Below are 21,290 nucleotides of genomic sequence, written 5' to 3'. Positions count from 1 at the left end.
ATTTCATTCAGTGCACATAAAACAACCCACCTCGAACTCTGCAAGTGAAAGCATTTTTATTCAACTAGTAATATTTTAAAATGATTTATTTATATACAGGCTATCACTATTTATAAACTCTGTTACTGTGCTTCACTGAGATATAAACTAAATTATGCTCTATATTCTAGGCCTATTCCTGGTTGCAAGAAGAGATGGGACCAGATTCTGACCCTGTGGTAGTTATAAGATTTTTGGGATCCACTGAAACAAGTACAGATCTGAAGAATATACTTCAGAGCATTTGTGAACAACTAGCAGTCAACTACCGTTGCCTCGTACAAAGTTACCCAAAAAAGATTCATGACCTTCGGGACTTGTTCATAAATCTCTTGAATGAGTCTTCATTTCACAGGCCACTGGTTATAATATTTGATGCCCTAGAACAGCTAACAGATAGTGACGATGGTAGGAAGCTCTGGTGGCTTCCCATTCACCTTCCCCGCTCAGTACGGATAATTTTGTCAACACTGCCAAACAAGCATGGGATCTTGCAAAAACTGAGGTGCCTTATTCATGAAGAAAGCAACTATATTGAATTGACTGCAAGGGACAGAAAGACGTGTAGTCAAGTACTGAAACATCAACTGCTGCGAGTTAAAAGAAAAGTAACATCAGGGCAACAAATCTATGTCAATCAGGCATTCTCCAAGTGCACACTGCCTATGTTTGTGAACTTAACCTTCAGAGAGGTCAGGAACTGGAGATCACACAAGGATGTGGATGAGTCCTCCCTCTGTGTCACTGTCCATGAAAGCATAGAGCAGTTGTTTTGGTCACTGGAAAACAAGTGTGGATCAAGACTATTGTCAAGAGCACTTGGCTACATTACTATGTCCAGATCTGGCCTGAGTGAAATGGAACTGGAAGATATTTTAGCCCTTGACAACAGTGTTATGTATGAACTGAATGAGAGCATCAGAGACAGTAATCCATTGAGAATTCCATATATATATATTGCAAGGCTTAAGGAGGGCTTACAAGGATACTTAATAGAGCGACAGGTGAAAAATGTAACACTGCTTCTTTGGGCAAATAGGCACTTGCAACTAATTGCCCAGAAATTGTACCTGCACAACGAAGAAGACTTGCGTGAAATGCACACAGTCATGGCAGAGTATTTCCTTGGTGTTTGGTCTGGTGGACGAAGAAAACCTTTTTACAGCAATGACCAATATCTGAGTGGCTGTCCTGACCATGACAGTAGAGGCCTGAACGAGGATGAAAAGCATTGCATGGATCAGACTGCTTTTGACAGGCAGGCACCAGATCAGCCATGGGTCTTTCAGTGTAATCCATTAGAACCTGATATCTTTTTTATCAATCACAGAAAAATGACGGAGCTTATTCATCACTTGACAAGATGTGGAAGAACTGATGATCTTCTGTATGGAGTCATTATGAACTTCAGCTGGCTGTACACCATGATTAGAATAGGGCAGTTTGATAAAGCACTTTCTGACATAGAACTGGCTTACACCTACTCTCAAGAAAAGGAGCTGAAATTTCTGGCCAGTACCCTCCGCAGTATAAAGTTCAAAGTAGTAAAATACCCAGGTTCACTCTCTGCTGAATTGCAGCAGAGGCTTCTCCCAGTAGTAAGTTCATTGCCCAAACTCCGACATCTCCTCCTAGAATGTGACAAGGATGGACCCAAGTACTGCTCTATCGTCCCTTTGCATTCTTCCATGGATGTCACTTACAGCCCTGAGCGCCTGCCATTGTCATCCAGCTGCATGCATGTCACTGAGATTTTGCCTACATTTAATCCCAGCACAATTATTGCTGCTTTAGAAAATGGCTCCATTAGCACTTGGGATGTAGAGACCCGCCAGTTACTAAGGCAAATTACAACAGCTCCGTCCGTTATCTTAGGGATGAAGCTCACTAGTGATGAAAAGTATCTTGTAGTGGCTACAACAAACAACACTCTTTTGATATATGATAACATAAATTCCTGTCTTCTGTCTGAGGTGGAAATTAAGGGATCAAAACATTGTGGAATTGGGGGCTCCACTTTTATAAATGGATTTACATTATCAGTCAACCATGCACTTGCTTGGCTGGAGGCCAGCAAAGATGTTACGGTAATAGATCTGCTTTACGGCTGGCCTCTCTATCACTTCCACTGCTGGTACGAAGTGACCTGTGTGCAGTGTTCTCCAGATGGAGTTTATGCATTTTGTGGACAGTATTTGAACACTGCAACCATTTTTCACTTGGGCAGTGGAGAGAAGCTGACCACTGTGACCTCTGAATTTTCAAGTGGGTTTGTGAAATTCCTTCTCATTCTGGACACAGCCCAAGAAATGGTGATGGTGGACAGTGAGGGTAGCCTCTCTGTTTGGAATATGGAGGAGATTGCAAGTCCCCAGCTTACAGATGACTTTGACTGCAGAAGGGAAGACAGTGAAGTTGTCAGCATAGAGCTTTCTGAAGACCAAAGTGCAATTTTAATTTGTAAGGCTCTCAGCATTGAACTTCTTGACACTCGTGTGTGGAAGGTGGCTGAAAAGTTTAGAGCTAAACACAATGAGCGTTTTATATCTGCCGTGTTGTCCAAAAATAGCAACTGTATAATTGCTTCAATGGAAAATACCTCAGCCATTTTTGTTTGGAGAAGAGATACTGGACAGTGTATGGCAAGCTTACAGGAAATCTCAGGAACTATAGTCAGGCTAATTAAATCAAATCATCATAACATGCTGCTATCCTTATCCACCAGTGGTGTCCTTTCTATTTGGGATATAGACATCATAACTGCTATGTCCAATATTGACAAATCTGGCAAGCCTATCCAAAGGCTGGTGTTGCCAGCCAGAGGTGAATTAATATACACATTAGATGGATCAGATTCTGTCCATAAGTGGAACTTCAGCACCGGATTCATTGAAGCTGTATTCAAGCATGAAGGTATTGTTGAAAACTGCGTGCTGACCTCTTCTGGAGAGATAATGGTTACATCAGATGACAAATGCAGCCAGTACGTATGGCACACTGTTAGTGGTGAAAATATCTTCCGCATTAATGGACAGAAAATCTCAGAACTAATGATTACTCATAATGATCAATTTGTAGTCTCTCTCTGTGAGCAAAATGCATCCAGAGTTTGGCGACTGGCCACAGGACATAGAGTTTGCAATATTTTAGTTGCCTTACAGAATGCATTTATAACAACTGCAAATACATTCGTAGTCGGAATGGCAAAGAACAAAGTCTTGGCTGTCAGTCTCTGGACAGGCAGCATAACAAAGAAGTTTTGCTGTGATGATGGTGCAAGCATTGTGGATATTAAGTTGATACCAGACTGCCCAGATATTATCGTATTTATAACATCTACTGAAACTGTGAATATCTGGAGCTTAACAGAAGAAGTCATCTGCAAGCGTGTACAGTTGCCTACCAATTTCTTAAAAAAATTGGAAGACTTTGAAATATCTCCAAATGGGAAGCTAGGAATTATAACACGTGGTGATGAGAACATCAATGTACTTGATTTATACAGTGGAAAACTTCGTGTGGTTCACGCTCCAGGTGTCATCTGGCGGCAGAGGCTGTCTCGTGATGGCCGCTACCTTGTATACATTTGTTGTCGTGGTGAGGAAGATGATGATAATGGTGCGGTCTCCAGCTTAATTGTAATGAGGCTGGCTGATGGCAAAAACATTGGTGCCTGTTCTCTTTACAAAACTCCCACTTTTCTTACACTCTCACAGAGACATTTAAACATTATTATTGGATTTGATGATGGAAGTATAGGTACTTACACTGTAGTGGATCGAGTTGATGCTGCACTGAAAATCAAAATTGCTACTTCAAACAGCCGTCAGATTTTCAATAACACAACACAAGTGATTAGGCCAAAATGTCACAATTATAGCTTCAAAGCAGCTGCAGACTGCATTTGGAGGGAATCAACAGAAGTATTTGCAAGGGATAGCCCCATTACAGTTATAGAGCCTGAGGTGAGTGAAGCAACACCAACCAAAAAACACAACTATTGCTATGAGAAAGTGTGCTCAGCCATAGATTGCAGAGGACACAGTTTTGCCTCTGACAACTGACTAACCATCTGGATGAGCTTATCTGAATAGTATACTTGCATAGGTATGTTTTCTGAATTCATGTTAAAAATCAGTGTGTTTCTTGGAAGACAGATAGAAACAGCAGAGGGCAGACCAGCTGGTTTTTTTCTGTCTTACACTTATGTAAACATAAAAGTAAATATAAATGGGCTGCAGGGTTTTTTTTTAATTTCAGAATACAAGGTTCAGTCCAGAATTTCACCAGGGCCTTGATTAAAAATTTCTAGCAATACTGTCAAAATTGTTATGCTATTACAGAAGTCAGGTGATCACATTTGGGTCTGACAGACTGTTTTAACTAGAACTAAACCTCCACATGATTGGTGAGAAGAGTCAGACCGCTGTTTTATATTCCAAGTCACCTAGGTGGGTCTACAGCTAACAGTCGGCTTTATAACCACTTGCAAAAATGCGTTTTTCTGCTTGATGGTGCAATGACAAGATGTCACCTGCCAACCTGGAACACTTGATACATTCCATCATCATTTTAAAAATGCTTACTTTGATTTTTCTTTTTAATTGGGATTATTCTTTGGGTTGAATGGAGTAGGTGCCAGTCAGCTGTAAACATGTCACCATGTGAGGCAACAAGTATTTGTTTCACCTTAATGAATGGACTGAAAGCTTTTTTTTTTTTAACTGCATGCAGGGATTTCAGATTTCTGTATTGTGATAAAATGAAAAAAATCCTAAGTTGTAAAAGAAGTATAGGGATTGGGGTTTTATTTTTGGTTTAGAGAAATTTTTTGTCTTCATAGTGTGTATTAGTCAGGTCATAATGAAAATTTTTCAAAGACAAAGAGCGTTACAGATGAACAGTTAAACACATTAATTTCTTTATGTTAAAAGGTTGCTATCTGTTTTGTTGTAAGAAAATCTAAAGTATCTCCTATGTCCCTAAAGTAATCTTAATAGTTTTCAGATCTGCCATATATTAATCCTTATAACATTTGCCTTACTATCATTTTTGTTCTTTCCCATGATAAACACAGATCAAATGACCAAACACTCTGGGACACTTAGTATATGTGGTGAAATCCTCCACTACACATAAAGGCTGTTCAAAGGTCCTTTACTGGTCCAATTTGTAATGGGTTTTTCTTACTTCCACATATGTACAAGCTTCACTTTCTGCTTTAGAACTGTTTTGAGCCTTTTGTACAGTTTTACCGTTTCAAGGGAGAAATTGTGAAATAACAACAAATGCTGTAAAAAATTTACGTTTTCCCAAGTAAAAACATATATTGGACAATATCTGAAAGGATAAGAAAATTTTCCCCTCCTTACATATCTTAAAGATGGCATATCTGTGGATATATTTTCAAATTATTTAAACAGAATAATTTTATTTTTAAAATCAGAACCCCATGTCACAGATTTCCAAGAAATGAATGCTAAGCTAGAATTTAATGTAGTGTGTGAATGTTCAGTGTAAAAGCCAATATAGTATATTAAGTGACTTGAATGATTTTTCCTAACTTGTTTGCAACTAATAGATCATATTGAATGTTTTTATGTAAACTTTGTATTGTTGGGAAAACCTACCCAATCAGAGATTTATATTTTCATAAATGTCAAATTTAGTTAAATTTTGTTACAAAGTTGTTAAATTAGAAATCTATTGCAGTCTTCAAACAATATACAGTCTTGTGTATGCATTGTTTGTACTAATAAACTATGGAAGCAGACTTGTACGTGTCCCTTAATTTCAGGGAAATTTTACTCTGGCAGAGGGACACAAGGCCTTCACAGCTCCCTTTGGCCTGTATTTAAATAATTTCTGAGGGCTATATTCATAAGGAAAAATTTCAGTATTTTCCCCTTTCACTTGACTAAATCAAGCATTCAAAAAACCCAATGAGATTTGCCAAAAAAACACCATGCTTAGGTGGTGTTTATGACTAGATTGCATACTGCTGGTATGCAAGTCAACAGACACGAAGGCTTGTGTAAACTACCCAGGACAAAGCACAGAAGAGAGAGGAGCACCTGAAATCCCACTTCTCTTCAGACCTGTAGAGCTATGGACCTGTGGGAACCACGGCTCCCAGAATCCTGTCCTGAAAGTAAACAACTTCCACCTTCTTTCAAATGCAGTGCATAACTCACACATTTCAGCCTTGAACTCCTTGTGCATAACCTGTGTAATATTGGAAAGTTAGTGCTTTCATTATCTTGGAAGAGTAAAATACATCTCATATCTGCCAAGAGAGTGGCTAACTTTGGGTGGCAATGAAGTATAGAATAATAATAGAACTACAGAATATGCTGAGTTCGAAGGGACCCACAAAAGACCATCGAGTCCAACTCTTAAGTCCCTCACCGGACGTCCCCAAGAATCACATCATGTGCCTAACCTATCTCATTCAGCTTTCCAGCTTTCTGAATCAATTTCTCAGGGGTCAGATTCCTCACACTGAGCCTAAGAGGCAGGCACAGGCTACTGAATGGCATTAGGCTGCTCAGTGTCCAAATACTTGCTACTGCAAGAGTGAGTGCTCCATAGCCCCTCACAAATCTGTCCCCAAGTATGTCTATCCACAGGTACGGAGACTAAGTAGTTTCTCCAATAATGAGCCATCCAAATGCCAAGTGCTGTTCTATCCCTAGATAGGAATAGAGCAATTTATTTTCTGTTAAGGAGCACTATTTGCATATTTAGTACAAAGCTTTCATTTGTTTTTTAGATAAAGTGCATCAATAAACAGGTTCAGACGGGGTCCATGTTTTCTGACACAGAAGATTTTAGGAATAGGCTGTAGCTGCAAGAAAGCTTTAAAGCGGAATTAGCCGGAAATTCTTTGGCAGACAAAGGTAAGCCGGAGGTCAGCTAGAAAAAATATTTTTATCAGTCATTTCCTTTGCACCACAGCTGGGGAATGCACAGCCCGTGACTTCATTTCAAACTGCCTGTGGCCATTTGACTTTTTTTTCACATTACTATCAGATAACATCAGAATGTGAGTTAACATGTAGCCTGGAAAACTCTGCATTCAGGGGGCATTCAGGTTTCAGTGGCTCCCCCGCCCTGATTTCTCCATGCTGCAGACTCAAGCCCTCTACCTGTGGAAACAGAAATTTTAGCCATCTTGCAAAGAGAATTTAAAGCAAATATTGATTGCTAAAATAGTGTTCATATCCAGAGTGTACTGTTTCAGCTTAAAATCCTGAGAGTTTGCCCTTTGTCAAAAACTATATGTGTGTCTGTATGATACATCATAAAGTCAGTCCTTTGGGGCACTACTATTAGGCTATTAACAACAATCTGCATTGTTTTATTTTGTTGATTAAAGATTTAAAAAAAAACTGATTTAATATAACTACTAATATTGCAAAAGGACAGACTAATTTTATTTCTCCTAATTATAAAACCAAAGACATCTTACTTTTTTACACGTTATTTTTCATATAACCATAAAATTGATTATGTAATCATCCAAATATGGACTACGGCCTTTGGATGGGTTTCATTAGCAAGGATTTGTTACTAAGAATCCCTATAAAGCCTTTATGCTACAAATATGACCTCCTTCAAGTTCTTGTACCCTGCTGTGGACATTACTCATATCTCTTCCTGGGTCACCACATGGGTGCAAGGAGAGTAGTGAGCTACATTTTCTCCTGTGGTTTGCCTTTCTAGCCTCCCCAAGGCAGGCTGAGGCATTTTATCATGTGCTTCTCCAGAAGGAGAAGCTTGCACCACCACCCATCTGTGAAAAAGGGCCTTTCACTATCAAGGACAAGCTACACAGTGCTCAATTCACTCAAAAACCCAGGCCAATAACCAGAAGAGTGTGAGAGAATGTTCCCCCAACATGTCCAGTCCAGCGTAACATGCTCTTGAAATCACAGATGGTTCCCAAAGTGACATTTAAAATCTGCCCCTACCAAGCCCTTCTCCCTATCTCCACTGTCCTATCATCCCAGGCCCATGCAGCTCTTGCTTACCAGGGTGAGTGATGCCCCCATCCTCAGCAAAGCCCCTCACATGTTCCCAGCCTTGATACAGTCTCCAGCTGCAGCACCTGCCCTTTTGGCAGCACACTGATCTCCTCTCCAGCCTCAGCAGTGAATATACAAAAACGGATTTTTGTTCACATGTTCCTGCTGTCAGAGTTTTCACCACACAATACTGTATAAATAAAATCATCTGCCTGCTTTTCTACCATAAATCTCTGATTCCATGTGCATTTCAGTGGATGTGAGAAAGCCTCTAGACTGAAATATTCAGCATATTTAAAGTGAAATACACAAAATTGCAAAAATCCAGACATCATGTAGCACAGATAAAAACAGAACACGGTGGTTTGCTGCCATTTGTCTATGTTATCCCACTGCCTGTTAGTAAATTGCCCAGCACATCCCACTAATATCATGTTGACAATAGTATATGAAGTCACAAAGTTAACCTTTTAGGCTGCAATTTTTCAAGGTAGCCTTATATCTCAGCAGGAACATTCTCCAGAAAACTTCAGCCAAAACAGGTACAAGAATGAGATTAAAGGAAAAAGAGGATTTCTGCAGGCTGAATGTCTCAAATACTTTTCCTTTGAAAAAAATGTTGTCACACCCGTGTTTTTGAACAAGGACTATGGATTGGTGAGACAAGTGATCATTTCCTGCAGAACACATCTGTGAAAACCTGTCAGGCAATGATCCCAAAAAGATCCCAGCAGTTTGCACATACTCATAGAAAACGTTAGCTTTCAGGAGCACAGCACACTTGGGATTGCAGGGGCTGGGGCAGAACTTTACTATTGCAGAAATACTGGATGTAGGTTCGACAAATCACGAGAATGAACAGTCTGAGGAACAACAAAAAATACAGTAGCTGTGGAAAACCTCTGAGAAGGGGCCAAGTATCAGGAGAAGAGGGGAGGCAGCCTCCCTGAGGTTGTTTCCAGTGGCCTCCTGGCTTACGACCCAGCTTTTCAACTGGAACATTTCTCAGCCTATTAGCCCACCTCATTAGCCCAGCAGCCACGAGTTCAATGGCAAAATACCACAGGCAAAATACAGCCAAGCTGGCCCATGGGGGTTAGCTCCAGCTTGGCAGAGCTGTAAGCCAGGTACAAACACACACTGTGCGCAAGGCTGCACACAGCATCAGACTCCATGCTGCAGAGGTAGCCCCAAACTGTTTGCATCTCCTACCTCCCTCACCTCTTCTCACAACTTGGGGATATGTTAGCCTAACAATTCTTCACTTACTGACCAGAGAGCCTTTGGAGAGTTTAGTGATGGTTTTGTACTAAGAAACTTCCTGGCTCTTGAAGTCCATTTTCAGCTAACACTAATTGTTTGCAGGAGAAAAAAATTTAAAATTTGCCAAAGAGCTGTTGCAGAGCTTTGCAGCTCACAGCCTGTAAATGATACTTGGTCTTTACGTTATGACATAGCCCTCTACTTAAAATAACCATATTCAAAGCAGCTTTTATTAATTTCTTTGCTGGCATCTGACATTTCACTCCCCATGTGTGCTGGCTCCTGCAGTAGGAGGCTGGGCCAGGCGGAGTATCTGGGTCCCTGCTCCCAGGCACGGGACCTGCCTGATTTCCCCAGCCCACTGCTGACACAAGTTTGACAGTCTCAGCTTCAGCTCAGAGCAGATATGAGTGGAAGCATGCCATCCTTCTGGGGAAGGCAAGGATGCAACCCCTGCAAGGCAGGGAGGCAACCATAAATCTGGCATTATTTAGAGTGACAACAGCACACCTACTCAATATAGCAGCCAAACCTCATACAACTGCTTCCATGAGGCTTAACACCACAAAAAAAAAAAAAAAAAAAAAAAAAAAAAAAAAAAAAGCAACAAAGAAGGGATTTAGCTGAACGTTTCCAAAGTACTATCAAGAAGGATCTGTTATTCCTGCTCGGCACCCCCCGGCTGTGACACAGGCAGTCAGGTGACTCAATCTGAGTGCCCGTTCTTTATGGGAGGCTTTTTTTAGTTTCCAGGTACATCGATACATATTAAAGGTCACACCTGACTCAGTTGCGTGCTTAAGTTAAATCTCTCCTCCTGCACAGGGGACACTCTCTTAACTGGGCTGTGGCAGTAGAATATCTTCTGTATCACTTTTGGAAACACCACACTCGAATCAAAACAATTCCAGGAAAGTCAGCAGCTTTCACAGGTAAACGTGACGTGATGCCTGCAAATATACCTTAGAGCTGAGTTTCTCCGTAAAGAATCACCCAAAACATTGCCAGCCAACATGTAAGAGAGGAACTTGCTGCCAAATCCCTCCAGCACTGTTTGTGATATGGGGAGATTTAATTTTAAGAATATGCAAATGGCAGCATGAATACACTGACAGGCTCGGACTTTGTTGTGGTTGTTGTGACTGCCTCTGAGGAAAGGAATTATTTGGCACGTGCTCTTCTACTTCTCCTTTTTTTAACTCTGACCATAAAATGGTGAGCTCTATCAGGCTTTTATCCAGCCTGCAGGTAAAGGGTTACAGATTCTAGGAAGTATTAAATGCAAACTTTGAAGGATTTTATTTTCATCTACAGTCACATGATGCCTTAATACCCAATGACACTAACTACAGTGTCTCATTAAGAGGTCATGCAAACTCCCAAGCTAAACAAGGCATTCTTACATATTTAACATTCAAATGCAGAAGCCGAGCTAAGCCATGGAAGATTGTAATCAGAAAAAGCTACACTTCCTGATCCACACAAAACCTGCAGGTAGGAAAAGTTCTTCCTTTAAACTTGTAACATTGTGCTTTCTAGAGAAACTGTTTATAAGACATATTTTGCACTGTATTTCTTTTGCACCTTTCAAAATACCCTAAGAGATTTATCCTGAAAATATCTGTTCTCATTTGTTCCACCTGTTGTAGAATAGTATTGTTTTTACAATCAGAAACAGAGTTGGCTCAGTGGAAATCCAAACAAAAACAATTTTAAAGCCAACTCTATTTAAAAAGTAATATTTTTTAAGATTTCTTAGTTATTGAAAGGGTTGTGTTAGAGTATGTGGGGCAAAGGGGGAGTTAATATGTCTTTGATGTCTGAAATGAAGGGATTTAGAACTCTTCTAACTTTACTTATACCATGAATTGCACATTGTTTCAGTCACTCAAATCAAAGTGTATTTTAATGGATTCAGTTCCTCACTGTACTTACACGATTTCTGATCTCTCCTCCTAGAATTTGGTACATTTAAAAATAAAATCTTGCAAAAGCAAATGAAAGGCAGATGGGGAATACTACAGTGCTCCATAAAAGGAGAAAAAATTACAAAATATGGACTTCGAGGAAAGACAGTTAAAATCAGTTTATTTAAAGAAAGAATTTAAATTGCATTAAAGCATATCAGTTTTCACAGGGAGTGATAAAGATTCACTGACAATTGCTGGCAGTATTGCAGGAGTTCATTTTTTTTTACTAGTGCTGAAGGAGTTTTCCAGTGCAGAGCATTAGCATTTTCATCACAAAGATCTTTTTCTCATGATTTTTCTTTAAACTGTAATTGTTTTCAGACAACGTTTTAAATACTCAGCATTTTAATCTCTTTATAGGAATTCAGTTAAAGACTACATTCTATAGAGCTACAGAATCCAAATTTACTAAAAGATCTCTAATGCATCATAAGATTTCCACTCCCTAAGGATTCCCACTCCACAAAAGCAGCAAGCAGTGTTTATTGTTTTGCTCCTACAATGATTAGGTGGTGATTGCAGACAATGTATTTTTTTCGCAGTTTATTCTATAAAACGCATCTCTTTTTCTTCTTCACACAAAATGCTAGGAGACACTAAAAGAAGTAGATAATAATTATACCTGAAGCAACTTGCTTCAATAAGCTCTTAACTTTCTTCGGGGAAAAAAAATTAGTTTTGTCATTACCAGTATTTAAAATAAATTTGAGTCCAAACAAGTTTACCAGTGGCACTTCAAAAAATTGTCATTCACTTTCAGAATGCCCACCTTGAAACATAGCAGGTCTTATGCTGAGTAGGGCCAAGACCCAAGTATGATTAGCCTAGATCAGCCTGAGACATCAAGTGTCTTTTTATCAAACTAATTGTACCAGCCTCCTGATAGAGTCGCTCACAACTGTGCTGATGGGAAGTGTAGCAATAAGTCACTACACTTTAAAGAACTCTTCTGAATTTACTATAACTGACCTCTGAACTTATATTACTTACAAAAATCTGTTTAGAAACTCTTGTAGATAAGGGCCTTATTTGCTAAACTACATTTAAATCTCAGGGGAGTGAGAGGAACACACCAGCTCCCAAAAAACAGCCAACCACAGGCTTTCACCAAGGAGGAACATTGCACCTGAAACACCAAGAAAGCCTGCCATGGCCAGTCTCTTCTAAGAAATGTTTGTACAAATTGGGTGTGTCATGGTAAACCAGCTCTTAGTAGCTCAGGAGTTAAATTTGTTGAATGTTAATTACACAAAGTGTCTTTGTAGGGTGGAAGGTAAAATGCACACTATTACTCTGTGACCAGAAAGGTGGCCACTGAATGAGGGGGAGCGTTTACTCCTTTCCTAAAGAAAGGAATATAAATGAGATGTTTGCTAGCTAGTACTAGTAGTTCAGATGTTTTTTATACCCACAATTTTACATTTAGTAAAGGAATTTGTACTGCTCTTCTTTTTTTCTGATGAACCAAACAACCTATTCTCTTGCTTTGTCACATCGAATTAAATCTAGTGTTGTTTCATAGGGAATCCACACAAATCAAATACTTCCTGCTCATAACCAAAAAAAAAAGAGAGAAGTTCCTGGAAACTGAGACAATTGGAAACCTAAAGGAGAACTTTTCTCTTGAATTTTGGAGAAGTCAAGCAAACATAAAAATGAAAATGCTACCAGGAGTTTGGAATAATTTTCTCTTTACCCCAAAACCAGAGCTAAGATAAGCATTGGTCAAAAGCCAATTCAAATCTTTCAAAAAGCTTGCAGATCTCTGGGAACCTTAACCAGATTTAAGGCTAATATCGAAAATCATCAACCTGATGATTTTTGCACAGTTCTAGGTAGGTGGGAAGATAGAGCAAAAGCTTCAAGTGAAGGGAACCACGGCTTCCTTCCTTGGAAAGCCTGGTTAAAAGCGGTCACTGCGCAAGGTAAACATTTCTGAGTGTTGAGGCCCTTCTCTAATCACACTGGTTTTTGTACCTGAGCTCAAGGAAACAAACTTGCTAAAAGTATTAGCTCTCAGACTTTACTGAATAAAAGCCAAGGAAAGCCTTTATTCACATCTTTCAGGAAGGGATGGTCTTTTGCTATGTTTGCACAGTATCCAATTAAACATGGCCTCAGCATTGTCTACATCTTCCACTGATACTGTTTCACTAAAGACTTAAGGTGGGAGGGACTCAATCCACTAAAACACTATGAAATGTAGTCAGGCAATAAATATTTGTTTGGAATTTACAATTTCTCCTTCAGAGCTGTTTTTCTGAGGATTATATGTGGTCTCCTGTCAGCCCACAAAACAAAGTTGTGATGTGGAGGGCATGGCTAACCAGAGCAGGTGGCCAAATCCCCACTGCTCCTTAACCAGGAGCACCTCATTTAGCACCAGATCATGCTAGAGAAGCAATGTCAAAACTTCACACCCAAGCAATGGTGCATGAAAATCATTGATTTTTGCTGAGCTACAGAAGAGTGCTGGCAAGCAGGATGTATTGCTAAGGAGGATAGCTATAAAACACAATGCAGCTTTACTTATTGAAAATTTGATATCAAAATGGACAAAATAAATGAGTTTCAGTAGAAAGGTCAAAAGGGATTCCTGTAAACAGGAAAAAAAAGGCAGCAATTTTCCCATGAGTTCTCCTCTGAGTCACTTTCACTCAGACATATGGAAGAACTTTAAAATTTTATTAAGAACTGAATACATTGCTTGGAAACGAAACATTTAATCACTCACAGCAGGAAAAAAAAGGCACAAGTTTTCTTTTTCTGTGTGACTTTTTTCTGTCTGCCATTTTTATACAAGTTTATTTAATTTCTATTTTTCACTTTAATCACAGATGTTTGCTGCAAAGCCACAGATGCTTTCTGGTTAGAAAAGTATTTCTGGTTGAATACTCTATTATTAATTCACATAAGTTACTTTTCCATTTAGGATAGCAAAGAGGAGTAAGCCATCTCCTTGGGGCTTACTCTTCTGAATGCTACCAGCTGGGCTTGGGCCAACTTTGCATCACTTCTCAACTATTTAATAATTTGTGTATTTCCATTAAAGAGAAGTTAATTGTGTGATTTTATGCAAACGAGGTCCAATGCCTTGCTATTACAGGCAATCTGCTTTTCAGAAAGAGCTGAGTAACGAGGACAAGTGTATCCCATTTACTGAAAATCCTTTCAGTGTGAAGTCCAGCCTGTGAACTTCTCACACTGCCTCCAGTGGGAACAGTATCATATCTTCACATTGCCAACAGAGGACAGGAGAAAAAGAAATAACCTGATGCAAGGCGTGCCAGTGCTACCCAGCACATTGTTGCCAGCAGAAACAGCATGGCAGCAGTATGGGTTTGCCTGTGCTGGACAGAAGCTCTCCAGACCATACCAAAATAGATTATTTCACGTCCAATCTCCCATGCTCAAGACAGGTGCATCTGGATGTTAAGGCACTTTGCCCAGGCAGGTTGGCATTAATGTCCTCTTACGATACACCCTGATACAGAGTCTCTGACAGCAGCTTTCAGGCAGGAGAGGCAGGGAGTGACCCAAATGAGCCATATAGAGCCACATTTCCACAGTTCTGAGGACCCCTCAAGACTGTGGGTCTGTTCCTTCCCTGACTACTTACCCTCCCCACTGAATTTATTGCAATGACTGTATTTATTGACTGGAATGTATTTCTTACACTCACTTCCCCCTTCGTCCCACAGCCACTGTGAAACACTGTTTTATCAGCAGTAGATTTGGGAGTGCCCAGCTTTATCTACCTTATTAAGCACCTGAGCTTTGTGCAACAGCCTAGGATGCAGAAAATACTACCAATGCCCCAACACACCCACCCAGCAAGTTCCTCCTCTCCCTTCTGGGCTGTGTGCTCCCTCCTACAGCTGGGCTGTGCAGAAGGACACCCCACCAAAACCCAGGTCCACCGTGCCAGGGCACCTCCCAGTCCTGGGGCTGCAGCCCACAGCCAGCCTGGGCTCCCTTGCCTGCTGCTCCTCTTGCCCAGCCAGTGAATCCATACTGCTCCACCACATTACAGGCAGTTTATTTCCTCAAAAAGAAGTGTTTTTCACTCTTACTCCTCTATGGCGAGGAAGCTTAATAGCAACCGTATTTGTGTGATTTTAACACTACAAATTTCCATGGAGCTATTCTTCTCCTCTACTTCTGATCTACTCATAGTAAAAGAAGCATAAGTCTCAGGCTAATTCATGCTTTTGAAGTAAGCTGGCAGTCTTGTTCACTTATAACTCACTGGAAAACAAGCAGTCAGCTGTCAGGAACCTGGATAAAGCTTTGTTAAGGGCCCCTCTGTCTCTATTTTTGGTTTGGGTGTGGCATGGAAAAAACAATATTTACCATCTCAGTAGCTGTGCCCTTGTGTATTTGTTTTCATATTCCTTTTCCCCATGTGAATTTAGCAGATGTTGCACGGCTTGATATCAGCCCTGCATTTTGTTGTCAGAGTACGTGCATGTCTCCACTGAACATTAGTAATGAATAGGCAGCGTCTGCACAGAAAAGATACAGATTCAACTGCCATGCACCATTTCAGAAAAAAATGTGGATAAAGGGATAAAGACCAAAAATACCATAAGATTTCATTTTCATGCAAATGAAACAGAAACTACAGTCATCAGCCCTGAATTGAAGGCCACCAGGGGCCTGAGGAGCTCTTGCCACGTACAATGTTCAATTTCTGTCCTTAGCATCTGTTTTTAAATTAAAATAATTTGGGAGTATTTTCCATTGCTTTGGATGAATGCACACAGATTGCCAAAAGGTTAATTCATATTTACCAACATACATTAAAAATTAATGCTCAGTGCAATTATCCCATTAATGACCTTCTATAAAAACTTCTCCATTTGCTTTAAGTTTATACAGAGTACAAACATATGGATTTGCTAGTGCACAGATGATCAAAAAACATCAAAGACAGTTTAAGAAAACAGAGGAAAGCCAAGGGCAAAGACCTTGATGCTAGGGCTGCTTTCACAGCCAATACCAGCACCATCAAACTACAGCCTTAGTATTGTTTCATTTCCCTGCCATCCTTCCATCATAACACTTTACAGTGGCACCCCTGAAATCAGTGTGGCTGGACTGATTTCAGTCAGTCCAGAGTGAGAGAGCATCTATTTATCCCAGAGCACCACATTTTGCATGTGGGGGGAAGGCCAGGTTTGAGAAGCAAGTAGCTAAATCAGCCCCTTGGCTCTGTGTACGAGGCAGAATTTGAATCAAAGTCTCCCAAACACTTTAATAGTCAAATCTGTTTCTAGATACTAACATACTTTAAAAATCCAACCCAGTGTCAATAACATTCTTGTCACAGGGCAGTATGTTAAATTGACCAATAAATAAAATTCCAGCGCAGGCAGCAGGTATTTGCTTTATGATAGTGTGACCTGCAACACACCATTTGTAGTTATTGGAACAAGGAGTTCTGCTGGAAATGTCAGCCTGTTCTTAGCGTGCAGCATCACAAGCAACTCCACAGCCAAAACGTAGACCAGCAAGTTAGACCCAATAGCGCAATCTTCATTGATAATTTTGGTGAATATAGTCCATTCCTTTGCACAGGATTAAAAGAAACAGCGAGAAAAAAAGAAAAAGTATTTTTAAGCTGGCTCAATGCCAGACAACACTAAGTCTTTTAAGGCAATGAATACTTTACTATAGCTTTCAAGTATTGTTCTACTGAAAGACTAAAAAAGGTTGCAAATGCAATCAAGATCAGCAATTCAATAATTCTACAGAAATGCAGTTGCTATCTCACCATTAGCACATCTTAGCCACATTTGGACCTTTTTAATGCAGTGGTCAATTTTTTGGATCTGCCCTGTTCTGAGAAATAATTATTGTAATTACAATGTAAAAGCTCTTTGCTCCTGTTCACAAAATTGTGAACTAATCATTCCCTTAGCCACCCATCATCACTCAATGTCTGTGAAGGAAATTGGTTTAAAATAACCAAACGGAAAAGTTCACTCACACTCTAAACAGCTCTAGATTAAATTATCTCTATGCTTTACACATTAATCTAAACGCTATATTTAAAAGAAAATAAAACCCCTTTGAATCAAAAAGAATTCATGTAAGAGAAAAAGTCATATCATATAAAAGGGTCTTTATTAAGGTATTGTATCAGAGTCATTGCTTGAAGATTTTTTCAGCGTGACTTCTAGTGTTTTCTGTATTTTTCAGTTTTAAAAGGTTTGTTATCCATTTTCACAATCTTTTGTAACCATGCTTTTCTACTCTCTGCTGACCGTTCTTTATGTGAAATGTTCAGGAACAATGAGGTTAAAAAATGCATCCCGGTACGTTTCCCGTACTTGTTAGGTAGAAGGAGCATTGTGTAGGGAAAGCACACTGAGCAATGAAACTGGGGGAAAAGGCACCCTGCACTCCACTACCTCAAAAAAAAAAAAAGGATGAATGAAAAAGAAATGCATGAGGTACATGAATAACTTTCAGGCTATGTCTGATCTGAGAGCAGACACAGATATAATCTGATAAATAAACTGATTTATATGGCTTACGCTGTTTTAGAAGGTTTTCTAATTTTAGTGTACATAGTTGATCCTTCTCAAACATTCCCATAGCTGAGTAGGTCTAAGCAGTACTAGATTACAGACTACAAGATCATTTCAGAAATAACTGCTTGAGCCAGGCACACCCTAGCCTAACTATTCACCAAAATACCTGATTGGTGCCCCTACATGCTAGGCATCTGAACTATGGACCACCAATACTTGACATCATCATCATGGCTAGGCTTCGCAAATGAAGGTTTAGGAAGGCTCTATTCACATTTGTTACAAGCAAGCACGCTGGTGGCATAACTAACAGTATTACTATTTTGCTCATAGAATAAACTAATTTTGCTCCCACAACATGTAAAATTCTTCTGCTGAGGAAAGGATCTTCTCCAGGTGTTCCAACGCAAGCCAAATTACTTGTCTGGATTTCATGTTGTGATCCAATTAAAAAGCAGCAAAAATAAGGAATAATGATGAAAGTGATAAAGTTATTTTTACCACTGTTTCCATGCAGGACAACTGTGTAAGGTTGCTTTAGTTTTTAAGATGAGCAAAATCAAATTTTTCTTTCAAACCCAACTCATCTGCACCAAGTATATTGTTCTCCAAGTGTTATTTTTACTTCTCCAACCCCATTCTTCTGTGTATGCCTTAGCCCAAACACTGTGCCCTATGCATAGCTGTCTGATTCTGAGACCTGCTAGGAGCTATGAATTTGGGCAAGTGGCCAAGTAGTTCATTCATCATCCTCTGTTTCAGTCTTGCCAGAAAAATATATGTTTTGTCTGAACAATGAATTTATAGCATGTGCTTTGTGGGTCATACCTACTCCTCTGTGTACGATTCACTTTGGTCTAGCAGTAACAAACTAAAGATGTAACTCTTGCAAACTCGAGCTACTTATAAACAGGTTTCAGTATCTTTTCTTTATGTATGCATTCCAATTTGAAGATCCAGTTATAACTTGAAATCTTCCCAAGAGAGTTTTCAGTCTTCCAGCCACACAAAATAGATTTTTTTTCCCTCTATCTACTTAAGTTTCTTTTGAAATAGTGAAACCAACATTGACTCTTTTCCCTGTGGGTTCTGTTTGCTTAAACCTGTTAAGCTGTCACACATGTTAAAATTGCCTGTGTCAAACAATTTTGAAGTTTGTAAACCACTGATTCTTCTAATCTTCTGAAATTGTTTTCCACTCTCTATGTCATTCTAGCTCGATGCAAAAAAAAGACAAATCTGCAAAAAAATTGTTTCATAATACCAGTGTTTTGAGATGAACCCCAGAAAAACTTATTGCAAACTTGTGGTTTGCACTGCTGTAACAGCTGCCTTAAATGACTATTTGTCAGGATAAAGTAAACCTTACTGAATTTCTCTAAAGTACACTTAGGACAAAAAATCCAGCAGTGGTATGCTCTGTGTTTCAGGGCTTATACTGTTCAGTACCATGCCAAGAAAGAGCCTAGATTTGTATTCTGCTCTTGACATGAAATAAATTTAATCATAGACTGAAATTTTTTTGTTCATTACAACACATTTTTTTCTGGCCTGTTCAGTTCTACTTTCTCTCACTTTCCTACAGCCTGCAGTATTGCTCAGTCCACAGAGCTCACTGTGCAGTGCAGTGCTAACACAGCTGAACGACTCACCTCGATACTGGCACAAATTCTCTAACCCAAGGACTGAGTCCATCAAGAGCCTTCTGGCCTCCTGTTTCCCAACCTGTGCAAATCTATTGTTGCTCTGCAGAATTTGCACTTTATTCAGGTTGTTTTGGTTTTTCTCATCTCCATGGCATTCCCAGTAAGGAGCATATTATCCAAAGATATAAAAAAGCCTTTTGTACTCCAGAAGATATACAGGGTTTCCTAAATAAGACTCTGGAAAAGAAAGTTTCTTGCAAAAGAAACTACATGAGTAAATATACTACTTTCCAGGAAAAAATCATGATCCTTCTCCCAAACAAAATGGAAAGGTTAGATTTTAGAGTCCTTCATCCTCAAAACTTCCTCATCACACAGCTTTTGCAGCTCATTTGACAGAAGGAAAATTAAGCTTAAATTGGCAAAGACCCTATGCATTTATGCCAGGAAAATCCCACACAATTTGAAATTAATCAATAGCACAGAAACCCCCTCCCACCTACCACATGGAGCTCAGTCTCCAAAAAACTGCAGACTCTCTCTAGGGTGGTATTTGCAATAACCATGTTTGCAGAACTAGCTTCACTCTCCTTCCCACACAGAGAGATCTTTTGCTACTTTCCCTCCCATGAGAAAAATAACACACCTATGTGGAAAACAAAGGCTAGAGCATCCATCATAAAGACTAGAAAGGCCTGAATGCAGAAAATCTCCTTACTGAGCCATTACTCTTTTCTTCCAGTGAGAAACACTGTAATTCTAGTCCAGCAAAATGCAACACAAACATGATTTAGCACTCATGTCAATGAGCCCTTTTGAAAGGCCTCTTAACAAAGCTGAGCCTGTACCAGAGCCTGAGTTTACTCTCCTACTTTCTCCAGGCACTTCTTTTGCTTTCCAGGAGGCCTGAAGATTTCTTTATGGAAGAAAGATTGCAATTGATTACCATAAAGCTTTCCATGAATGGTCTTTTTGAAGCATCCAGGTGAGATGTTTGGAAGATTCCAAGGTGTTTGTTACTCACAGCATACAATTACACAGCTCCCGTTATACTTTAGGTCTTTTGCCCCCTCCCTTCCTGTAGGATTTCTCTATATAAAGAGACCTATAGGTGCCTTGTCTCTGAGCTACTATCACGTTTTTGCAGCATTTTCTTGTTTGTGTTACAGCAGCATCTACTGGCACTGTAAGTGATAAAGGTCTTATTGATCCGTCTGTCCCAGAGACACCTAATAACACATACTATATTTAAACATTTATAGATTACCTAGACAGATCCAGACGGGATCCAGACTTCTGGCACCTCCTTACTTTTGGGAGAATAAGGAGGCACAACCCAGTTCCATCTTGCTTATTAGTAGAGAATACATTATCCCTGAGAAATAAGTGTTCAAGTTTTAATCCCTTTGGATTTAGGAGGTGCATAGTTGTAGGTACCTGAAATCCCAAGTAATGGGTGACATCAGGAGGTTATTACACAACCTGTGGTGACCACTGTCTCATATGGCTTTGACAGCAGTGGGTTCCAGTGTCTATACTGTGTTTAAGGGGGGCTCAGAGCCCACCCAGAGCAGCAGGGACTCTTCAAGACAAAGGAAACACCAGGTTTGAAAAGCTTAAGTTGCTTTGGACAATGTGGCTGTCAAGCTGCCTTCCTCAAAGAGAAGGGACCTGCCATGAGCGTGCTGCTGTCAAGTCCAGTAATAGGACTCAGGACAGCTAAACAGATTTTTCTGGGCAAAGTCTTATGCATAACAAACACCAATGTCCCACAGAGTTGTGGGAGGGGGGGCTTGGACTTGAGAA

The 21,290-nt window shown here is 39.8% G+C and overlaps 2 protein-coding genes across 12 annotated transcripts in view; both read left to right on the top strand.

Annotated features, from left to right (window-relative positions):
- The window catches only part of NWD2 (NACHT and WD repeat domain containing 2), a 53,593-nt gene extending 47,781 nt beyond the window's left edge, over window positions 1-5,812 (top strand). For all 3 annotated transcript variants that reach the window (XM_064653034.1, XM_064653036.1, XM_064653035.1), the window contains one exon: window positions 171-5,812. In XM_064653034.1, the coding sequence (XP_064509104.1) occupies window positions 171-4,103 (3,933 nt within the window). In that variant the 3' untranslated portion in view covers window positions 4,104-5,812. The remainder of the gene's footprint in view (window positions 1-170) is intronic.
- A 4,344-nt stretch (window positions 5,813-10,156) lies between these two features.
- Window positions 10,157-21,290, top strand: part of C4H4orf19 (chromosome 4 C4orf19 homolog) — a 48,175-nt gene continuing 37,041 nt past the window's right edge. For 4 of the 9 annotated variants that reach the window (XM_064653044.1, XM_064653045.1, XM_064653039.1 and 1 more), the window contains exon 1: window positions 10,508-10,823. The gene's annotated coding sequence lies outside the window, so the exon portion shown is untranslated. Of the gene's footprint in view, window positions 10,824-20,382; window positions 20,470-21,290 lie in introns of those variants that run through there. The other 5 variants (XR_010430201.1, XR_010430200.1, XR_010430202.1 and 2 more) reach the window with 5 other exon arrangements.

Source organism: Pseudopipra pipra, chromosome 4, assembly GCF_036250125.1.
Source record: "Pseudopipra pipra isolate bDixPip1 chromosome 4, bDixPip1.hap1, whole genome shotgun sequence".
In the NCBI taxonomy this organism is placed as follows: domain Eukaryota; kingdom Metazoa; phylum Chordata; class Aves; order Passeriformes; family Pipridae; genus Pseudopipra; species Pseudopipra pipra.
The sequence above is the reverse complement of the archived record's forward strand: the minus strand, read 5'-3'. Positions and strand labels throughout refer to the sequence as shown.